This window comes from Symsagittifera roscoffensis, chromosome 2 (genome assembly GCF_963678635.1).
Source record: "Symsagittifera roscoffensis chromosome 2, txSymRosc1.1, whole genome shotgun sequence".
Lineage (NCBI taxonomy): Eukaryota > Metazoa > Xenacoelomorpha > Acoela > Convolutidae > Symsagittifera > Symsagittifera roscoffensis.
Genome location: NC_087063.1, coordinates 21,910,045 through 21,931,393, shown reverse-complemented (window position 1 = coordinate 21,931,393; position 21,349 = coordinate 21,910,045). Strand labels below are relative to the sequence as shown.

At 35.7% G+C, this 21,349-nt stretch overlaps 2 protein-coding genes across 2 annotated transcripts in view; both read left to right on the top strand.

Moving 5' to 3' along the window:
* The window catches only part of LOC134839045 (dipeptidyl peptidase 3-like), a 239,635-nt gene that overhangs the window by 30,964 nt on the left and 187,322 nt on the right, over positions 1 to 21,349 (top strand). The gene's annotated exons all lie outside the window — the stretch shown is intronic.
* On the top strand, positions 19,185 to 20,635 carry LOC134839071 (uncharacterized). Its single transcript, XM_063854487.1, has 2 exons — positions 19,185 to 19,788; positions 20,197 to 20,635. Exons 1-2 carry the CDS (start codon positions 19,520 to 19,522, stop codon positions 20,501 to 20,503), a joined length of 576 nt encoding a protein of 191 aa, XP_063710557.1. The 5' UTR covers positions 19,185 to 19,519; the 3' UTR covers positions 20,504 to 20,635.

The window sequence follows — 21,349 nt, the reverse complement described above, 5'->3', positions numbered from 1 at the left end:
ATGCAGATTAGCTAACTAATAATTCATTATAATTGGTTTTTTATGAGGTAAGTAGTATGCATATAGTGCGTTAGGATCGGGGGGGGGGGGGGTTGTCATACATGGATGACCATTAGGTATAAATCATAATGGTCACCATGTATTAAATGATCAGCAATGGTCACCATGTAATAATCCTAATTGTCACCATCTATAATTTTATACCTAATGGTCACTATGTAACAATCCTAATTGTCACCATGTATAATTTTATACCTAATAGTCCTCATGTAAAACTTCGGTATATTATTCAGTATTCCCACTGAACGTTGTGGAAACGGGAATGGAATTAAGTTTTGGTCGGTGCATGTTTTCCCTTCTAAAGTTTGGGGGTAGTGGTTTGCTTACATGTAAAATGACGTTATATACCTATTATATGCGATCAAATTATATGGTATATAGGAAAGCAAAAGATTTTGGCAGCGTAGCTTAACTGTTGGCTGCGGTGAACGATTTCCTTCAAAAATGCATGTTTTATTGCTGAATCTCGAAGAAAGGAAAATTCGTCAAGTGCGGCGGCCGCCACCTCTATTTAGGCGCAAATTAATAATCAATTTGACCAAAATAAGAATGAAAAATTTCGTTCAGCCAATTGAAGGTAAGAACAAAGAAAAATATTGGAACACTGAAAATTCTAAAATGATGAAATTGGCTTGAAAATTTTGACATTTCCATTTTCCGTGTCTACAGGAGACTGAAAAATAAACGTCGGAAATCTATGACAAAAACTTTGATTTTATAGAAAGGTTGAAAGAGCTAAAAGGCTGAAGTGGCTAAAGATCTTGAAAAACGAGAACACTGATGAAAACCAAAAAGGCCCATTAATTTTGCTGCAACCATTTCTAAGACATGTACCTAGCTTGTTACTATAAAATTGAAGTGGAACAAAATTTCTTGGGGTCCGAGTAGAGGAAAACGCATGGCGCTCGACTCTCAGCCGAAAGGCGGCGTTTCGAAACCCGTCCGGAAATTGTACTGAAAGGAGGCAACAGTAGCTGGTATGGTGATATCCCCCCATAGATCGATTTTGCACTTTTTTTCTCACTTTGATAAAAAGCTTAACTTCTCGAATTACTGCTATTCAGTTAACAATTGGGTAAAATTTCAATTACTAAAAGAATGAATTGTTCAAAATTGAATTGTAAAATGTATATATCAACAATGTTAAATGGTTAGTTAATGGGTAAGCATGTGAGTTAGGAAACGTTTCAAAACATGATCAGTTATGTAAACAAAATCAGAAGCATCACCATTAAAGTTTTTATCAAAAATCAAATGTGCAATATAAATACAAAAAGAACCGCACATGGTAGAGTTTGAGTCTTGCATGGGAAAGTTTGTCATCAATTCAGTCACTTGATGAAAATTCTCGTTCAATCGTTTATACAGATTGGTGTACTGCCAGAGAGGAAGACCGAGAGGATCAGCGAAGTATAAAACATTTCTTCTGTTGCATATCACAATCCAATGTGTCCCCGGAGAATCTGATTTTGAAGTGTTCACAATAATAAAGATGTTGTTTGGGATGTGAGGTGGAAAATTGTCGGCTGCAAATACTCCAAAAAACTTATATTTCAGATGTTTACAATTCTGAATGAGGTCCTCCAACTGGATTTCATCAATTTTCAGACTGTCGAAATGGGAAGGACGTTCTTTGTAACTTTGCGGTCGGAGGTAATAAATACATTGGATGAGCGTATACCCCAAACAAAAATTTCCAGGTTTGCTGTCAAAGCGTTTGAGAATTGAAGATCGAGTGAAACTGAGCAGTTAGTAAGTTCTGGATGCAAGAAGTCATGAGCTGCCTGCTGTGTGCTAGTGAGATCAAAACACATAATAAAGTGCTGTTGGTAGTTATCCAGAGTGATTCCCAGCCCGCAGTGCAACAAACCCAGCGCTGATAGTGTGTTGAAGAAGAGACGTTTATGATCTTGTGTACTGATTGGTGTACTTGCTATTGGTAAACCATTTCGTCTCAAAGTAACTTGCTCCAGTCCAAATTTTTGATAATGAAAAGGATTCGTTCGGTTTGTTACTAGAAATGCATTATTTGTGTTCAATGCTATGATAATTTGTCTCACCGGTTCACGAGCAAAAATATCTTCCTGTTGCCAGCTGCGCTGACCAGCTGTTGCAAGAAATGTTTTTTGTAATTTCTTCTTGATATGGGTAGTTCGCAGGAGTTTTGAGCAAAGTTGATTCAATGGCAGAGAGCACATGGTCGGTCACAGTCATTTTTCTAACATATAGGTTCGCTTCGAGTATTTGCAGCTTGTAATGCTTGGCAGCATCTTCCGATATAATGAGAAAGTCTTCATGAGAACGTCTGTAGGAAAGTCTGAGGGTAACACCGCTCAACAAATGCTTGTCACATGTGAAAAAATCAACTCCAGCGGGTCCATAGAACCAAATTTCCCTCGATTCACGGACCAGTTCTCGTTGAGATGTGAAATCAGCTGCATCTATTGCAGCGGGATTGTTTTCAAAACGATATCCCTGACACTTAAGCCATGAGTCCTTGGCTCCTTTGCTGTTAGAAAATTCTGTTCCAATAAAGCTTTTATGCGCAAAATTACTATTGGCATTTGAGATTTTGAGTCCATTAGCAGAGAGGGTACAGTCAGAGAAAAGGGAATACAGGGAGTTGTTTACGAGGAACGGTGAATCAGACACAGTAGGATCAGTGTTGTCGTATCGCAGATCAGCTCCACTTGATTGCGCTACTTTGCATCGTATTTCCAAATAAATTTTTTGCAGGTCAACAAAATTATTACGGTCACCGGTGATTTCAAATTCAAGCATTGGTCCATTAGGTGAATAGACAGGTCCAATTTTTTGATCAAAAGCGTTTTCAAAAGTAATCAAAAGAGGTTGTTTTTCAAACAAATCCAGAGAGCTATGGGTAGCTTCATTGGGTAACAAATTAGCGATCATTTTTTATGTTTGAGAAAAAATCTGCTCGACTTCTCACTGGTCTGGTTTTTCTTCGAATGGTTGTTTTTCTTTTTCGAGCCCCTACTGACCTTCTTCTTCGTAATCCATTCATTGGTGTCTTTCGACGACGTCGTCTACCACCACCGAGTTGTTTTCTTGCAGTTTTTGTGACAGTGTTTTTCAATGCTTGTTTAGGAGACTTCTTTTTCATAGCGACATCAATTAGTTCTGGCGCTGCACTCATCAAAAGTTCTCTGCCCAGTTTTTTCGCAGCCGGTAGAATAACCCGTCGTGCAAACGGTATAGCAACACGACCAATACCAGCAGCCAAAGCGCCAAATCCACTGCCGCGTTGTCGGTAGTGTCCAGAGAAATGAGGAAGTGAAGCTTGCTTTGCATAATATTGTTCCATTGGTTTTCAATCAAAGCGCTTGAATTTTAGAGTCAACACAACTTTACCAGTTCCTGCAAAGGGCACTAGTCTTCCAGTTTCTGTGCGCAACTGTACCGATATTGATTGTACAGATGAAGTGAATAATTTTTTGTAGTCTAAATTAGTGAAGTTTTTTCGATGATTAGGTTCAATGCTGCAGGCACTACCGTTTTTGATGCGTCTATTTGAATCAATGACGCGTAACAATGGGGCCTTTGCATCACCAACAGTTTGGTATTGAATAATGTCAATATAGACAAAAATTAGACTTGTCCCACTTGATAAGTCATATGGGAAATGAGATTCGTACAGTTCGTTTCCCTCATAAGATGCATCGAAGGAGGGTATCATTTTGTAACCAATGTGATATTCACCGTTCTCATCAAGTTTTGCATTGTAGCCTAACAGACTGGGTATTTGGGGACTTGGGAATGAGATTTCTTCATTTGCGTTCATCCAAATGCCCATGCTATTCGTGATTTCTTGAGGACTCGCATCAAAATGAATTTTGTCTTTGAGTTTTGTTTTTATCTCATTAATCAATTGTTCTATAAAAGTGTACTCTCCTGATTTGATAAAAACTTTTTCGCCATAGTAGGGTCTGGAAATTGTATTCCGATTGCCAGCGTTGGATTTACTGGCTACTACTTCGGATGCTCTGAAGTACGTAAATTCCTCATCAGTAACATTGTTTAATTTTGTGGGGAAAATTATTTCTGAGAGAGCAACTCTCCAATCTCCGTCTAAAGCTATTTCTTCTTTACAAAAATTTCTAAAACTGGCCAAAGTGTTGTCTGGGAAATAATCCATTGATGCTGTTGAAATCAAATGTACAGTAAACTCATCACTGCCCATTTTCGTTATAATCAGCTTTGTTTCCAATTAAACTAAGTTCTTTTTCATAAAATTTTCCGCTGATTTCTTCCTTTTCCGCATCAATGAGACTGTATGTTGGAGGGTTTACAGTAGGAATGGCAACTATTTCAAAAACTTTGTCTGTAAAAATCTGCTTGTAACCTTTTCTAAAAGGCAAGTCAGTCTTCGCTATTCGCACATAGTCACCAACATAAAATTTTGGTTTCTGTACCAACTTCGATGAACTGTTTGCAATTAATGAAACTAAAGCAGGTACATGTTTTCTTGTGACCTTGTTTGGAGCCAATTTTGTTACTCTATTAACGCGTGAGTTAATCGTTTGAACAAAACTTTGTAATTTTTCAATATAACTGTAAGTCCATTCAAACTCCAAGTATTTGTAGATAATACTTTTCAGCAATCGAATGTTTCTTTCGGCAAACGCTGATTTTTTTCACTGTGAGTATTGTATTTGATGATTTCTCGTTTAGTGCATAACTTTTCGAACTCTCCTTTAAACTCGGTGCCTTTGTCAACCCAAACTTTTTTTGGTTGTTTTGTTTTGATCATTTTTTTGAAAGCTTCGGTTGTTTCTTTAGCATATTTGGTCTTCAGGGGTTCCACTCGTAAGTAGCGAGAGAGACAATTGACAGCAACTAATAAATATCGTACCCCTCGGTTATATTTAGCCAATTTATCAACATAAGCCAAGTCAAGAGACCAAATTTCGTTGATATCGTTAACAATCACTTTTAGCCGAGGATATGTTTTACGAAACAATCCATACTTTGTATGTGATGATTGAGATCTCAGAAAATTTCTAACTTTTTTTGGTGAGAGTTGACTAGCATTTGTTAAATTTTTAACGCTACCAAATGCAGCTGGACCTTTCGTGTAGAGTAATTTGAGTTTCTTTTCTTCACTGATAGTAGGATTTCCATTCTTTTGTTGACGTCGTCGCAAACGATTCTTTACTGCTTTCATAGTTTTTATCATCGTCGTCATCGTCGTCGTTGGTGTTGGGGAAAAATTCTTTTTTCTGGGTTTTTCTTTTGTCAGATTGCTTGGTTCTGGGTTTGAGAGTTGTCGATCGAGTCTTCGAAGAGGAGGGTTTTGATCTCTTCGAGTCCTCAGTTGTCGGGTTGTCGTCGGAGACGAAGGAGGAAGAAGTTGAGAAGGGCTTAGCTGCTTCGCTCTTAAGCGAGCGGAGAATCTCTGTTTGGCATAAGTGTTGGACACTAAGCTAGGATCAAGATTCAGTTCTTTCAAAATTTGTGGATAAAAAACACCCTCAAGTTTTTTTGTGTTTTGCTGTGTATCGTACAAAAAAGATTCAATTTTAACGAGTGTTGGTTTTCCTTGAATTAAAACATATCCGTCAACGTCTAAAGTCAAGGATTCAACTTTGAACAACTGCTTTAGCACGATGTTTGCCCTTTCCAATTTATTAGCTTCCAATAGCTCTTGAATGGATTCCATAACCTTTCGAAACACTTCAGCGGTTTTTCCATTACTTTTTTCATCGTTTTTTTTCTGTTCTTTTTGAGCTTGTCTGCTGCAGTGAATTGTTTGATTCAAAATTTTTTTCTGCTTCATCATCACCATCATCACTGAAATTAGTATGTGCAGATAAATTTCTTTTTCGGTGCAGATTTGGTACTACATTATTAGAGGTTAAAGGAATAGGAGATGTTGGGTTTAATGGTGGTGGAGAGTCACGGCTGATATTTCGTTCTCGAAATCGTTGTATGTAATTGAGTTGAGATGATTTGTCGTTAATTAATGGATTATAAAGGATTTGAGATTGTGGTGCAGTTTTTTCATCTGGAGCATATGTTTTTCGAGGAATGAGGATGAATTCTTCAGCATACATGCCTGAGGTTCTAGTTTTTTAGGTAAATGTAACACGATTCTCCGATTGATTTAACCAGTGAAATATTGTTTGCCAATACTTTTCGTTTTTCTCGGATACTAAACTTAGGGTCAACAATTTTTCCAAATGGTATTTTCTTACTCTCGATGAAACTTTTGTTAGATGGAACATGTCCCAGAAAAACATTCACAAAACAATCGCAAAGAAATCTAATAAAATTTGAATCAGCTCCTGTCAAAATTGATCTACAATGGCGACTATTGAGCATTTGCTTCAATATACATAATTCTTTCTCTTTCATTTTCAAGAGATGTGATAACTGCTTTTGAGGATGGTAAATAGAAAATGGTTGGTGATGGTGGAACTATGTTTGACGAATAACGAAAACATTCTGAAGTTTTGGGATCCAAGTCTATCAACAGATGACCGAAATCTTCTTTCGTTGCCAACTGATACGCATGACGGAGGAATTTTGCATTATTCAACTGTCTGCCTAAATAATCAATTTGTTGAATGTCTCGAGGTGATTTGAACAAAATTAAGTGAGTTGTATTCAAATCTATTGTACGTGATTGCTTACTTTGCTGAAATAAGGTTGTAAAAAGACAATTTTGAAATAGATAAAGAGAGCAAAATGAAAATGAAACAGACTTGCGTGAAAAAGACAACTTCTGCAGACGGAAGAGAAACAGAATTACAAAATTTCCAAGATCTGTTTTCGTGAGATAAAGACTTTTCGGCAACACCAATGTCAACAAAGTCGCAATCATTGTTCTCGACAGTGGTGGTTTCTTCAATTTCCATGTTTACTGGAAGACCTTTTTTGCTTATTTGTATCAAGGTTGATAGTTACAACTGCATACCAATCGCCTTTTTTTCTCTCTGATCTATTGCCGTTTGGTTTGTATTTTATTATATATCTTGCTATGTTTTTGTCTGTCAGAAGTATCCGAACAATTTTTTCTACGTTTCCGGTACTGATTTCGTCTAATAACTCTTTTGGTAAATTCTCACCTGTTAAACTCACATTTTGTGTGTTTTCTTTTGGCAAAAATATTTTTTTGAAATTTTGAATTTTCAAACACGACATGTTAGCAACTAGTAATCACACAAGATCAAAAGAAAATGAAAACAATCAATAATTATATTTATTATGATTCACAAAACTTGGCATATATATGTGATTCGTCATTTCGGTTCAACAGGCAAATCAACTCCTCGTTCAATGAAGAAAAACTCATATTTTGTGAATTTGTCATGGTTACAATTAGATTTGAACTTTACAACAAAATGAGCAGCAACTCTGATAGTGGCTTGAACTAAATGTATTTCCTCAACGTTATCAGTTTTGACTAATTCTTTCAGTTCAGCTGGAAGCTGATGGTCATGCAAATGGATTTGTCTTCTCTCTCCCAGCTGAGGTTGCAGCCCTTCCAGGTTGATATTGAACAACGGAATTGACTGGCGAAATTCCTGGAGTCTGGACATTGTACAGGTGAAAGTAGTCAAGAACTGTAAAAAATTTCCGTAAATTGTCGATTTCGATATCGTTCAGTGTAATTTGTTCGAGTTTTTGCAGGAGAGGTTTTCCTCGACAATCTAATATGCCTGTCCCCGTAAGAGTAACTTTAATTCTTGGTGTTAAATTGTTTTCAGGACTCTGATTAGTCATTGAAGCGTAAACCACCAAATTTGGAGATAAGGTTGTTTGCATCATTGGACAGTTCATTTTGTAACCAATCGAAAAAAACTTTGGATTTTCTACGGGTACAATGCTTTAATAATTGATGTGAGGGAAGTAAATGAGAATGTTTTTCTTGACCCAATAACTGTTCAATCTTTGGGCAGCCAAACTCTTCCAAATTTGTCACGGGTAATTTCAAGTATTCAGCTAATAAAACAGATTTTTGTGTACCTTTAGCAAAAAAATGGGAATTTGGGTTCCTCAAACGAATGCTGTCAAAAATTTGATCCAAGTATGAGTAAGGGTATTCACCTTCGTCCCAACGAAACCCGTGTAGAAATTTAGATACCCAATTGTACGCTTTTTTCTCTTCTTTTGATAAATTGTTGAATTGAACTGGTGGCAGAAAATGAATTGTATCAATTGTATTAGCAGAGCAAACGGAAAGTTCCTTTATGATCAAAGGTTTCTTGCCACATTTAAATCCTTCAATATCTAAAATAATGAGATGGTTGAAAAACAATTTTTTAGTTTTCTTTCTTTGGGTTAACATGACTTTCACTCAACATTCTAACAAACGAAATAACTTTGGTTTGAATGCTTTAAGAAATAAGCAAAACGCAATACCTGTCACGTGACCCAGGTAACAGTTTTTTATTGGACAAGGCAAAACATATGTGTACCCAGGACCGGTTTGATTTTTTTCTTGCAAATATCCCGCTGCGTCATGCAATATAGCATGTATTCTAAGAAATTTGAAATGTTTCAAGTGTTTGTCGAGCGACGAATTGTCTATTCCAATTAAACCACCATATGGTCTGTTTTTCAAAACAAAATCCAAATTAATATCAGCATCTAAATACAAACAAGTGGCTAAAAAATACTGAAATCTGACTGATTTGTCTGGATATTGTGATTTTAAGTCTATAAAAATTTCATGAATGAGTTTTAAATCGAAAGTTGAAATCATGTTTACTGAACTCAATATAATAAAAAGGGAATAATGAAAAGTATCAATTAAAACTTAACTTTCTCTTCAACAATAAATTTCACAAATAGCACATCAGTATCTACATCAAGTTTTCCATATCCACTTGTCAAAATATCCATCATTTTGCAAAAAGCGGCAGAATGGGGTCCATTAATTAAACTTTCAAATCTTTTCAAAGTTTCTGTATTCATCTCATCTGTTTGAACATGTCTGCTTTCTGTATGTTTCTTTGAAACTGAAGTCGAAACTCTTACAGATTTGTTTGACGTCGACGACGCAGCATGCGTAACTGTATTATCAATTCGTTTCTGTCCCCCAACGGCCGGAGATTTCTTGCAAACGTTTTGATTTGATGAAGTTTGTTTGTTAGATGATGTTGCAGAAAGCAATAAATTGGGTAAACGTTTTTTGATTGCAATGAAATCTAACAAATCGAGATTGGCTGCAACAGGTTGTGCTGAATAAGTGAGAGCTAGTTTAAGCTTGTCAAATAACTCACCGTTTCCTTTGACATCTTTAGCAGGAGAAACTAAGTATTTGAAGCAAGTGAAAATACAAGGAACACTGAAACATTTTTGGGAAGGAAAAAATTGGTTTAATTGTTCCTCTGAATCTACTTGAATCAATATATGGTAATGAATTTTTTTTTCATTCTCGACTGAAAAAGGGCAATATTCAGATTTGAAGTGGCTTCCAAAAGCATAATTTTTAAAAGTAGATAAATTAGGAATTTTTTCAGTGATAACAAATTTGAAATTTGGTTGAAATTTTTTGAAATAATCAGGTAACACAACTTCGAACATAGCTTCTGCCATTTTGTAAAGGAAAATTAATTCGAGTCGTGCTTGAAATCGTTTGGGTTTGAGGAAAGTTGAGATTTCCTGGCTCGTTTACAGTTAGACTGTGGTTTGTCTTTGTTTTCAACAGTATCAGAAATTTCACTTGTTTGCGCTCGGATTGACTTTCCCGACTTTAGTAACTTTGAAAATTCTTCGCTGCTTAAGGAAAGTCTTTGTACACATTCAAATTCAGCGCCTTCAGTTGCTTTTTTGAAAACTTTCAGGAATACATATGTTCCAGTTTGGTCATATGTTTTCAATGTAGCACGCACTAATCTTTTACTGTTTTCCGAAATATCGAAATAGCAATCGCCAAAATCTTTATCTGCATTTGCTGTGGTGCTTGTTTTGGTTTTATTCATTGTAACGAGTAAATTTTCAAAGTAACTTGATTCAAAACTGAATAGAAAGAAATGAATGGTTTCGATTGATTGTATATGTCTGCAAAAGAAAGCGTTGTATCTATTTTAATTTATATACACATGTACTTTAAATCGCAAAGATATTGGATTGCAATTTAGTTCAAATGGATAAGTATTTTGTGCATGTACAACTGATAAGAATTTTAATGGGTGTCAAAGGTCACAATGTTTAAACGTTGTTTTTGATACAAGCTATTTGTTTGAATGCAATTTAGATAAACATAGAATACCACGCGAGGTAACATAAATATTTTACACACCCTCCCTTATTAAGTTGATCAAAAACTACATAGGAGGTCTTGAAATTTCTAATTTTAGAAGAACCAATCCCTATTTTAATCTCTTGAGGCGTTTTCACAATTCATTTCAGTTTCATTTCTCTCCGCGTTACGTTTGTCCATTTCTTCCAACTTTTCTTCAAAAATGCCTTTTTATATTATTGCCGGATATTCCAATCACGAAAGAACCGTTTTTTATGAAACCGTTCACGGTTATTTTGTAGCAATAATTAACGAAGAAAAAAGTTTCAATTCTGATGAGTGGACTTGTACTCATCACGTTATGATTCCCAAAAACTTTTTACATTTATTCAGTAAACTTTCTTTAAAAAATTCAAAGAAAGACGAAGAACTGAATATAAAGTATTTGAGTTACCTTACAAATTCTGGTAAATATACGGATCCTGACGAGCCTCTTGCTCTTCAGGTTGATATTTCAACTTTATCAAAACCAGTAAAAAAAATTTTGTATAAATACGATTGTGATGTTACTCCGATGTGTGAAAACCAGTTAGAATACTTTGAAGAAATTGAATTTTTTGATCGTTTATGGGGAATGGAACAGATTGAGTCACCATCAGTAGTTACCCCGAAAGCTGATCCTTCCCCTGTAGTGTCACCATGGCTTGACGAACCGGGTTGCTCAACTCCAAAGCGTACCCCTGTGGCTACTGTGAGCAACCACATGGAAAATTTAACCCCTTCTCTCTGTCTAGCGCCAAAGAAAAAAAGGAAGTTAACAACACTAGAGAAAGCGCAGGAGTATTTGGACCTTATATAACTTTGAAACTGAGGTTGAATTTTATTGATTTTTGTTTGTATTTATTGTGTATAATAATTTAACTTTAAAATTGAGTTTGAGTTTGTATCTTGTATTTGTTCATTAATTATCACACGATTGGGTTCTGATTAAAAATTTATTTCAAAAGCCTTTAAAAATTGAAGTTTAAAAAATCATTTATTTTTAATAAATTGACTATTTTTTTTTCAATTAAAAACAAAAAAAAAATCCGTAAAATTTTCATTTTTTCCACAATTAGGATTTAACATATTAACATTGAAGTTCTTATTTACATTAGTGATCTTGAGAAAAAACTGAAAAGCATCCATATATTAATGCTAATTTTTAGAAAACAAGATTAAAAAAATCAATTTCGTTTTGTGAAAAAAGATAATTAACGTCAAAAAAAAAACTGTAAAAAAATAATTTTTTTCTTTTTCTACAAATTGGAGTTACCATTTGATCATTGATACTGTTGTCTCCAAAAATGATCATGTTGAAAAAAATACAAGTATTCATCATCATGCTAAATATTTGAGAAAAATAATAAAAATCAAACTTTTTAATTGATGACTCATCGTTTTTTCATTTTTCCGAAAAAATGCGATTTTCAACCAGAAGACGCAATTTTTTATTATGAGCAAGTGGTGTTATTATGAAAGTGCATTGAGGGGCACGACTAATGAGATTGTGGGAGTAGATGTTTTTTCAATAGTCTTCGAGAAAAACGCTAATCCTCTTAATCCCCCCTAAAACAACAAACTCATTTCTCTTTACAGAAAAGTATTTTTTCGGACTTTTTTTTCAAATCGAAAGACAATTGAGACAAATTCATGATGACATGGACCGTGCAACCGCTCCGTGATTGACATCATTGATAGCAATGCGCCTGGAAAGTTAAAAAACTGTCATTTTTCAGTTTTTGCTTTACTTATTCATCATTTCAACTGTTTTTGATACTAATTTTGACATTATTATAGGATATTCTGTCCCCATGACAACTGGGAAATTTAGGATCTATCATGTGTTGTGACATGCTCAACTTTTATTCGCAATTTCGAAATTTTCATCAATTTATATTTTGAATTGATAAAATATAAAATTAAAACTTTTCTCTCTTGGCTCTAAAATCATTTTGGATTAAAATTTAGCCCAAACTTGGTTGGCTTAGATTAATTTCTATCGTTTGTAATAATTATTAACGTTTCAAACAACAATTTATCTGTTTCGTCCAATCGAATTTGAGTTTGCCAGTTATGGCGGGAAATTCAAATCTAATTCAAATTTTGGCGGGAACTTTAATTCAAATTCAAAATTACGCGCGCAAAACACAAACCGTTTTCTCTGCAATTGGTAGACGAACAGTTATGCTTCCCATTTACTGTTTTTTCTGAGTGTAATTTGAGATCACTTGATTCTTTTTCTTTCTTAAAATCAATAGCTTAACTTATTTCAAAAAATGTTCAAATGCAATTTTTGTCCACTGAAATATGCAAATAAGAGCAATAGAAGTCGCCATGAGCGTGATAAACATTTTGTTGAAAAAGGACTTATTGTTTATCGATGCAATGAGTGTTCATTCACGGCTCAAATGCTTTCAAATTTACAAAAACCTATTCTTCACACTCATGGTCAACTTGGAGGTGTTTGTGATTATTGTCATTTGGGATTTCGTTCGCCCAAAAACTTATCAGCTCATTTACTAGCAACCCATGGTCTTCCTGTTATGAGAGCTGCCTCTGCTGATTTAGCCACTACAAGTGCCGCTGCTAATGCTGCTCTCGGTGATGTGCATGCTGTCGATGAAGACGAAATCAACGGCACCAATCTTCAAAAAAGTGAGTCTGCTTTTTTCGGTGTTCTTGAAACGTATGTGATCGGCGGAAACCAACCCATGGATGAAAATCAGCCGATTGACCTTTTGCAATTTATGCAAGAGAAAAAAGATGAAATTCAAAGTCTCATAACCGATCGAGTTGCAGAAGGACCTAGAAAAGTTCAGTTCAGCGCTAATTTACGTTTGGTAAAACCTAAAGTAATAAATGAGTCTAGTAAAACTGAGCACGACGAGCGGATTGACATTTATGCAAACTCTGATATGAAACCTGTGATGAGCTTAGGATTAGAAGATGATGAGTTTTTTGAAATGGTCGAAAAAATGCAAGCAGTTTTGAAGACTTTTGCATCTTATGGAAGCGGTTGGGTTTTGCAACACGTAATTCAAGTTTTTGTTAAACATGCAAAGTTTTCACCAATCCGTGGGTCATCTTATATTGACTTGCCTTTTCGAATTCGAATGTCCCAGAATTTGATAAACATTAGAAATCACGAAGATAATAATTGCTTCGAACTTTGCTTTACCGCTGCTTATAGTCTGAAGCATGGTGTTGACCTACTTCTAACTGATCAACAAAAAGCGAACCCAGCAGCTGCGCGGACACAACCTGATACATACACTGCTGAAAGTGCACACAAAGCCCAAGGTAATTTTGATTCACCCATGAGTTTCGCTTCAATTGGAAAATTTGAACAACTAAACGACGTGCGGGTAAATGTGTTCCAGTACCACAAGGGATATTTGTTGCCTATGTATATATCAAAACGACCAAACCAAGATAACAGCACCCAAACTGAAATATTTGACATGGACCTGCTTCTCTTGTATGAGCCTGCAAAGCATCACTATGTACTTATAATCGATTTGTTAAAGTTCATCTGCGAAATCAAAGGGTGTAAGTATCGCCCAATTGCACGTTTATGTAGAAACTGCTTTCACATTAGTTGGAGTGATGAAACTCACGAGCAACACATCCAGTGTTGTAAGGATCATGAACCTGCTCTAGTAGTCATGCCTTCAGCAGAAAAAGGTACCAACAGATACGAGTTCAAAAACCTCCAGGCCTTGTGGTTTGTACCACTTGTGATTTATTTTGATTTTGAATCATTTCTGAAACCTGTAGATTCTTGTCCTGATAATCCATCGCGATCATCTACCCGAGTTGTACAAAAACACGAAGCTTGTGGGTATTCATTGGTTGTAATTGAACACGGAAATTCACAGCCCTACTTCTTTGACTATGACAGCTCTGATCAATGCATGAAAAAGTTTCTCAATCAGTTGCATCAATTAGCGAGAGAGATATATGATCAAAAGCGACGGTTTCCTCAATTTCTAGAAAGCCAAGAATCGTTGAACAAAGAAAACACATCAACATGTTGGATTTGCTGTATACATTTTACCAATGAGCACGAAAAATGTCTTGACCATTGCCATTTTTCTGGAAAATTTTTGGGATGGGCACATGAAAAATGCAACCTCGCAAGACGAACTGTAAATTTCACCCCAGTCATTGGACATAACATCCAGAACTATGACCTTCACCACATTTGTCTCGCATTGCATGAATGCGAGCCAACAAGTACAATGAGTGTTATACCTAGCACCGACGAAAAATATATATCGTTAAGCATTGGAGTCCTAATTAAAACTATAAAAAGGAAAAACGGATCCGAGCAAAAAGTTTTTGAATACCTCAGATTTATTGACTCATGCAAGTTTTTGAATTCTTCCCTGCAAAAATTGGTTGATAATCTACCAGCGGAAAAAATGTCAATTTTGAACAAGTATTTTGCAAACGAGACGGAGGAGCAACGGTGTCTGATACGACAAAAAGGTTTCTACCCTTATTCGTACATGACCAGAAGAGAAAAATTTGCAGAAAAAGAATTGCCTCCTTTGCAAAATTGGTCCGATGTTTTGAATGGAGGAAAAGTTGCAGTTTCACAAGCGGATCTGGAACATGCAAGGAAAGTTTTTAGAGGGTTCAAATGTCAAAACTTGGAAGATTATCACAACTTGTATCTCAAGTGTGATACACTCCTTCTTGCTTGCGTCTTTGAAGAATTTCGACAAATTAGTCACCAAACTTATGGTCTGGACTGCGCGCACCATTTTAGTGCTTCAAACTTAGCTGGAGACGCCTTCAAACGTATCTGCAAAGACTCGAATGTTCAGCTTTTATCAGACCGCAGGCATCTCGAAATGATCGAGAATATGATGCGAGGTGGTACTGCATCCGTGTTCCATAGTCGCTTTTTCAAAGCCAACAACAAAGAATGCCCCGACTTCAACCCAGATCAACCTAGCACCTACGGGTTTATGATCGATGCAAATAACCTCTATGGCGGCGTCATGCAAACGGAGAAATTACCGGTGCGTAACTTTGAGCTAATAGAGCATATAGAAGACGAGGTGATTGTGAACCAAATCCTCAACATGACTGAAGACTCTTTGATTGGATTTATATTGGAAGTTGATCTCGAGTATCCAGAAGAACTGCATGAGGATCATCAAGATTACCCTTTAGCTCCTACTAAAGAAAGTGTACCCCAGGATTGGTTGAGTCCCTACCAAACAAATTTACTCGAGCAGATGAAAAATCAAGACATTGCAAGACGTTCAATTGGAAAGACCAAAAATTTACTGCAGACGCTGCATGACAAGTCAAACTATACAATTCATTACAAACTATTGCAATTGTTTGTTAGGTTGGGACTTCAAGTTAAAAAAGTGCACCGTGTGCTGAAGTTTGAACAAGAAGCATGGTTAGAACCATACATCACATTGAACACGACTAAACGACAACAAGCTAGAAATAAATTTGAGGAGGATTTGTACAAACTACTGAACAATTGTGCTTATGGGAAAACATGCGAGTCGAAGCGCAAACGGATGCTTGTTCGGATAGTTAGAGATTATCATGCCGCTTTGCGAGAAATTAGTGCATTCGAATTTAAATCCTACAAAATTTTTGGAGAAAACTTGGCAGCGTTCACTTCGAATCCAACAAAAATCTATTGGGATGTCCCAACAATTGTGGGAGCTAGTGTTCTTGAGTTAGCAAAGTTTCACATGTATAAATTTCATTACGATATAATGAAACCAAATTTTGAATGTCAACTATTGAATTCTGATACAGACAGTCTCCTTTACCAAGTCAAAAGTGAAGATTTATACCGAGAAATTTCCGAAAAAAGGAATATTTTGAATGAACTTGACTTGTCAAATTACCCGAAGAACCACCCTCTCTACGACCCGAAAAACAAAATGGTTGTTTTAAAATTCAAGGATGAGTTTCCAGGAGACATTATAACCGAGTTTATATCCCTCAAACCCAAGCTTTATTCCATTTTGTCCAGAGGTAATTAATTTCTATTTGCCTTATTTGTGAGCACGAATTTCAAAAAATTTTGATTTTTTGTGATTTTTTTTTTCGGAAGGCAATTTTTATTTGTGGGCGAAAAAATGTAATTTTATCAAAAAAAAAAAAGAAATTTGGAAAAAACTTTTTAGGCGAAAAAGTCTAATTTTTTTTGAAATTTTTTTTTTTATGGGCCTTTTTTTTGTGGGCGAATTTTTTTTTTTTTTTTTTTGGAAAAAAAAAATTTTTTTTGTTCGAAAAAAAATTTCGGGCGAAAAGTGTTTTTTGTTTTGAAAAAAAATTGGAAAAAACTTTTTAGGCCAAAAAAAATAATTTTTTTGAAAATTTTTGGTTTTTTTTTGTGGGCGATTTTTTTTTTGTGGGCGAAAATTTTTTTGAAAAAAAAAATTTTGTCGGCAAAAAATTTTTTTAAAAAAATTTTTTTGTCGGGGATTTTTTTTTTGTGTTGGTCGATTGTTTTTTTTTTTTAATGATGACTAATTTTTAAGGTCACACCTGGCCTTCATGTATTTTTTTTTGTTGCACCTGGCCTTCAAGTTAACATGATCTAGCTCTTAAAAAAACATCGTATTTGGTTTTTTTTACCACCACACATTAGTGATCATCAAAAAATTGATTAGTAATCATTTAAATAAAATTTTAGACTGCAGAAAATTATCGGCGAAAGGTGTATCCAAAGCTGCTCAGAAGATGTTGAGTCATCAGCGATATCGAGACACCTTGACCTCTGGCTCGATATTCAAAACTGAAAACAGTCGAATCGCATCCGAGTCACACAATCTGCAAACAGTGACTTCGACGAAAACATCGTTATCAGCTTTTGATGACAAACGCTACATCCTCGATGATGGTCAGCAGACTCTTCCCTACGGTCACAAAAACATCGTGGGTCAAACTGTGATTGGCATTGATGATAGTGATGACAACACAGCCGCTGTTAATTCTGACCCAACTGACGATGACGATTTGGAAAAATGGATGCCATTTTTTGAAGATCGTCAACAGCCAGTGTCGTGGGATTGTGACGATTTCCTAGATGGGGTGTCTGAAGACTTCGCTAACACTCAAAACATTAATTGGGACCATCCGGAAATTGATGATGAATACTCTGAGGATAGTTTTGCTGTTGAGAACACACAACCACATCGCTCGCTTCGACAACTGATGGACCAGGTCAATAGCAGTTGGCAAACTCCAGACCCCGGTCTGATTCGGGCAGCAGAAACCAACGACAGTGATATTGATAGCGGGGATATCGCGGATCTGGAGGCCAATACTTCCGATGAGGACGAGTCGTCATTCTTCAACGATTCGTTTTTCGATTATGAAGCAGTTGAAGTAGAAGAACCACGGTCAAAAAATCGACGAATAGATTAAAACACAAAAAACACCACATTAACTTTTGTATAGTAAATAAAATTCAGTTATTTAATATGAGAATTGTCTGTACATAAAATTTGACCTACCGCAATTCCGCGTTTAGTGTGTATTTAAGTGCGATATTTTGTTCAGCTTTGGAACTCAGTTAATCTGGGATATAAACATTTTCATTTAAGCGATAGTGTCTTTAGCATACTTTTGTATGTATTTGTATGTAATTTGAGTTTGAATCAAAGTTGTAAGAAGAATTGAGCAAACAGTCTATAGCGCAGTTAAACACTCCAGCTGGTTTCAGAACGAAGATTTGGCAAATCCTTTCCCGCTCCAAACATGTAACCACAACGTTCAGTGGGAATACTCAATAATATACCGAAGTTTTACATGAGGACTATTAGGTATAAAATTATACATGGTGACAATTAGGATTATTACATGGTGACCATTGCTGATCATTTAATACATGGTGACCATTATGATTTATACCTAATGGTCATCCATTTATGACAACCCCCCCCCCCCCCGATCCTAACGCACTATATGCATACTACTGAGGTAATATTTTGATAGAAAAAGGGATAATGATCTATTATAATAGATTATGAGATTATAAAAAATTTTCGGAAAAATTATAATCGATTGTAATTGATTATAATTTATTAAAAGGTCACCAAAATGTTATCATTATAAAGGATTATAAACAATTCACAATTAGTTATAATTTTGTTAAAAGTACGATTGTAATTATAATATAATCGATAATTTTCTCTTTTTACTGAGTGCGGGAAGGTTAAAAACTTATTGAAAGACAACAATCCAGCAGATACGTTTTCCGAGCTTGCAACTTCCGAGACGTGAGCTGCTTTTTAAACGCCTTGGTTTTTTTGTCACGCTGTGGTCGACGCGCGTAAAGCGCACTTGTTGCCACTTACAGCCGTTTTTGAAAGACAACTTTTGAAATGGGCTTAAATATGCAGCACAACGAATGCTGTCGAGTTCCGTGGAAGTATGTGGTAGGAAAAAATCTATGCAAACCAATTTTTTCAATGAACGGGGTTTTTTGAGAACTTTTAAGACTTTGTTGACCTGGCATTCTTTCGGCTTTTGACCATTTAGCTATTTGAGCATAGCGTTTATGGACTTATTTTGGACAGTTTTGTTTTAAAAAACGCTTTATTTGGGCGACCGCAAACCCACCACCCCTCCCTTAATATCCCCCCAAAGGTTTTGGTACAAAATAGTACAAAAGGCTTTACAAAATGAATAGTACAATATGCTTTGAGAGTAACAACTTGGGTTCCAACTCTGAGAAGCACCCTTCAATCAAATTCCTCTTTGACTATTTTATTCACAGATCACTTTTTGCACGGCAAACACGCAGTTATTTGATCAAATTTACGGTGTATTTTTATACTTCAAAAATCGTTGCTGTTGTATAGTGAACAGAGAAACAAACAGCAACGTAAAATCAAACAGCTCAAACGTTCCACGCTGGCATTATTTGCGTCGTCAATTAGACAACATAAAAGGCTTAAGATGAGCTGCAAAATTCAAAACTTAATCAATACACTTGGGCTTAACAATCACCTCAATTCCTTTAAACTTAATTCATCAGATTTTAAAATTTCGTAAATTTATCAATTATAAAAAATATTAAGTCCAAAGTTCAAAATACATCATTCTTTAAGTTTCGACATTTGATAGCAAGGCAAATAACTGAATTTATTCATATATAGCCGGCATTTTAATTGAAATTTCGGTCGAACTTCTAAAAAAATTTTGTCTCAAAAAATGGGTATTTTTGCTTCGAAATTGTTTGAACTTTACAAATCATGGGGCAACGAGCAGTCGCGTGTTCTCATGTTGGGACTAGACGCAGCTGGGAAAACGACAGTGCTCTACAAGTTGAAACTGAACGAACAAGTGACCACGATTCCCACAATTGGGTTCAATGTGGAAACTGTAGAGCTGGGCAATGGGTTGTCGTTCACAGTTTGGGACGTGGGGGGACAACAGAAACTGAGACCTCTGTGGCAACACTACTTTCATCATACTGATGGGTAGGTTCAATTAATGATACCGCGAGCCTAGGGCCTAGGGAGAGGTGGGAGGGGGTTGAGCTATCGAAAACCAGATTTTATTGTTTAACTGAAGTAACAATTTTTTTGTGTCTTGTTCGAGAATAAATAGAAAAAATGAGAGGCAAGGAAGAGAAAAGATTGAAAATCAAAAACCTTCCGACCAATTGTTATCGACGCGAGGAAGAAATTTTCAAAGCTTGTCTTTGTTGCAGCTCGAAGAACTATCATCAATGTGGTTATTCATCAATGCGATTAATCACTCAGCACTGCCCAGCGTTTTTTCTGTTTCTGATTTTTTAGTCGTTAAAAAACACCCGAAACCATTTTTTTCTCAACCTCTGAGCTCGAAACAATAATTGTTGTATTATGCTTTCTATTTGCTTTCAGTTTGATTTACATCGTCGACAGCAACGACCCAGAAAGATTCAACGAAGCCCACGAGGAACTCAGTTCGATTATAACCGACGACAGAATGCGAGGAGTGCCTGTGCTCCTGATGGCCAACAAACAAGACCTACCGAATAGCCGAAGTGTCTCGGAAATATCCGAGAGGATGAAGATGCACTCGTTGAAAGACAGAGCTTGGCACGTGCAAGGGTGCTGTGCACCTTCGGGTGATGGGATACTAGAGGGGATGTCTGAGCTGTCGAGAATGGTTAAACAGTTCAAGAAAAATGGAGGCTCTAGATATTAATCCCAATCAATAGAAACCAGATAACAGTGACTTTTTTGAAACTTTTTTTTAGAAATAATTGCAGTGATGTGTAAATATCAAAAGTAGATAGTAGTTAAATCTAACTTAGTTTTATTTATTCATTTTTAATGACCTGTCTGTCTTAAAAAACAGTTTCTGCATAGCAAGCCTATCTCAAATTATAAATCAGACTTTCAAACTGTAGAGTGAGCATGCTTTCTGACACAGACTGGTAAGTCTTCAAAAAATTGACAATAAAAATCTGCTTGTTTCATAACCTTAAAAACATTCTATTTGTAATCGCAAAAGAAAGATCTCTCCCAAAAACTTTTTTTCAGTAGCGCACTACGAGTATGAAAGCGTTTCTTACTGAAAGCAATGCAAAAATGATTTAGCTAGAAAAAAAATATCCTATCCGCTCAAATACTCGATTGCTCATAAAAATGCTACAATCAGAAACTTGCATTACTTTTCTAACAGTTTAAGGTGTGTAATATTGTATAAACCATAGATCTGTAGTTAATCGGTGAAATACTTTATTTGTCATGGGTCCATTCATATAGCTCAAAAGAAGTGCTTTTCTTTCTAAAAACTCTAGTTTTTTTAATTCTGCCCATTACAGATGATTATTAATCCAACTTTCGCGGAATGTGTGGAGCATTTATGCTTGGGGTGGTTTTTTTATTCTGTCAACTTACGACTTTTTAACTTATCATGTTTGACAAAGTTTTTGATACCATCTGAAAGATATTGTTGTCTTGCGCTCAGATTTTAAAAGATATTTTACCTGTGAACATTTTCCACAAAGTTATAATGTTTTGAATTTGGGAATACTTTGGCCACTAT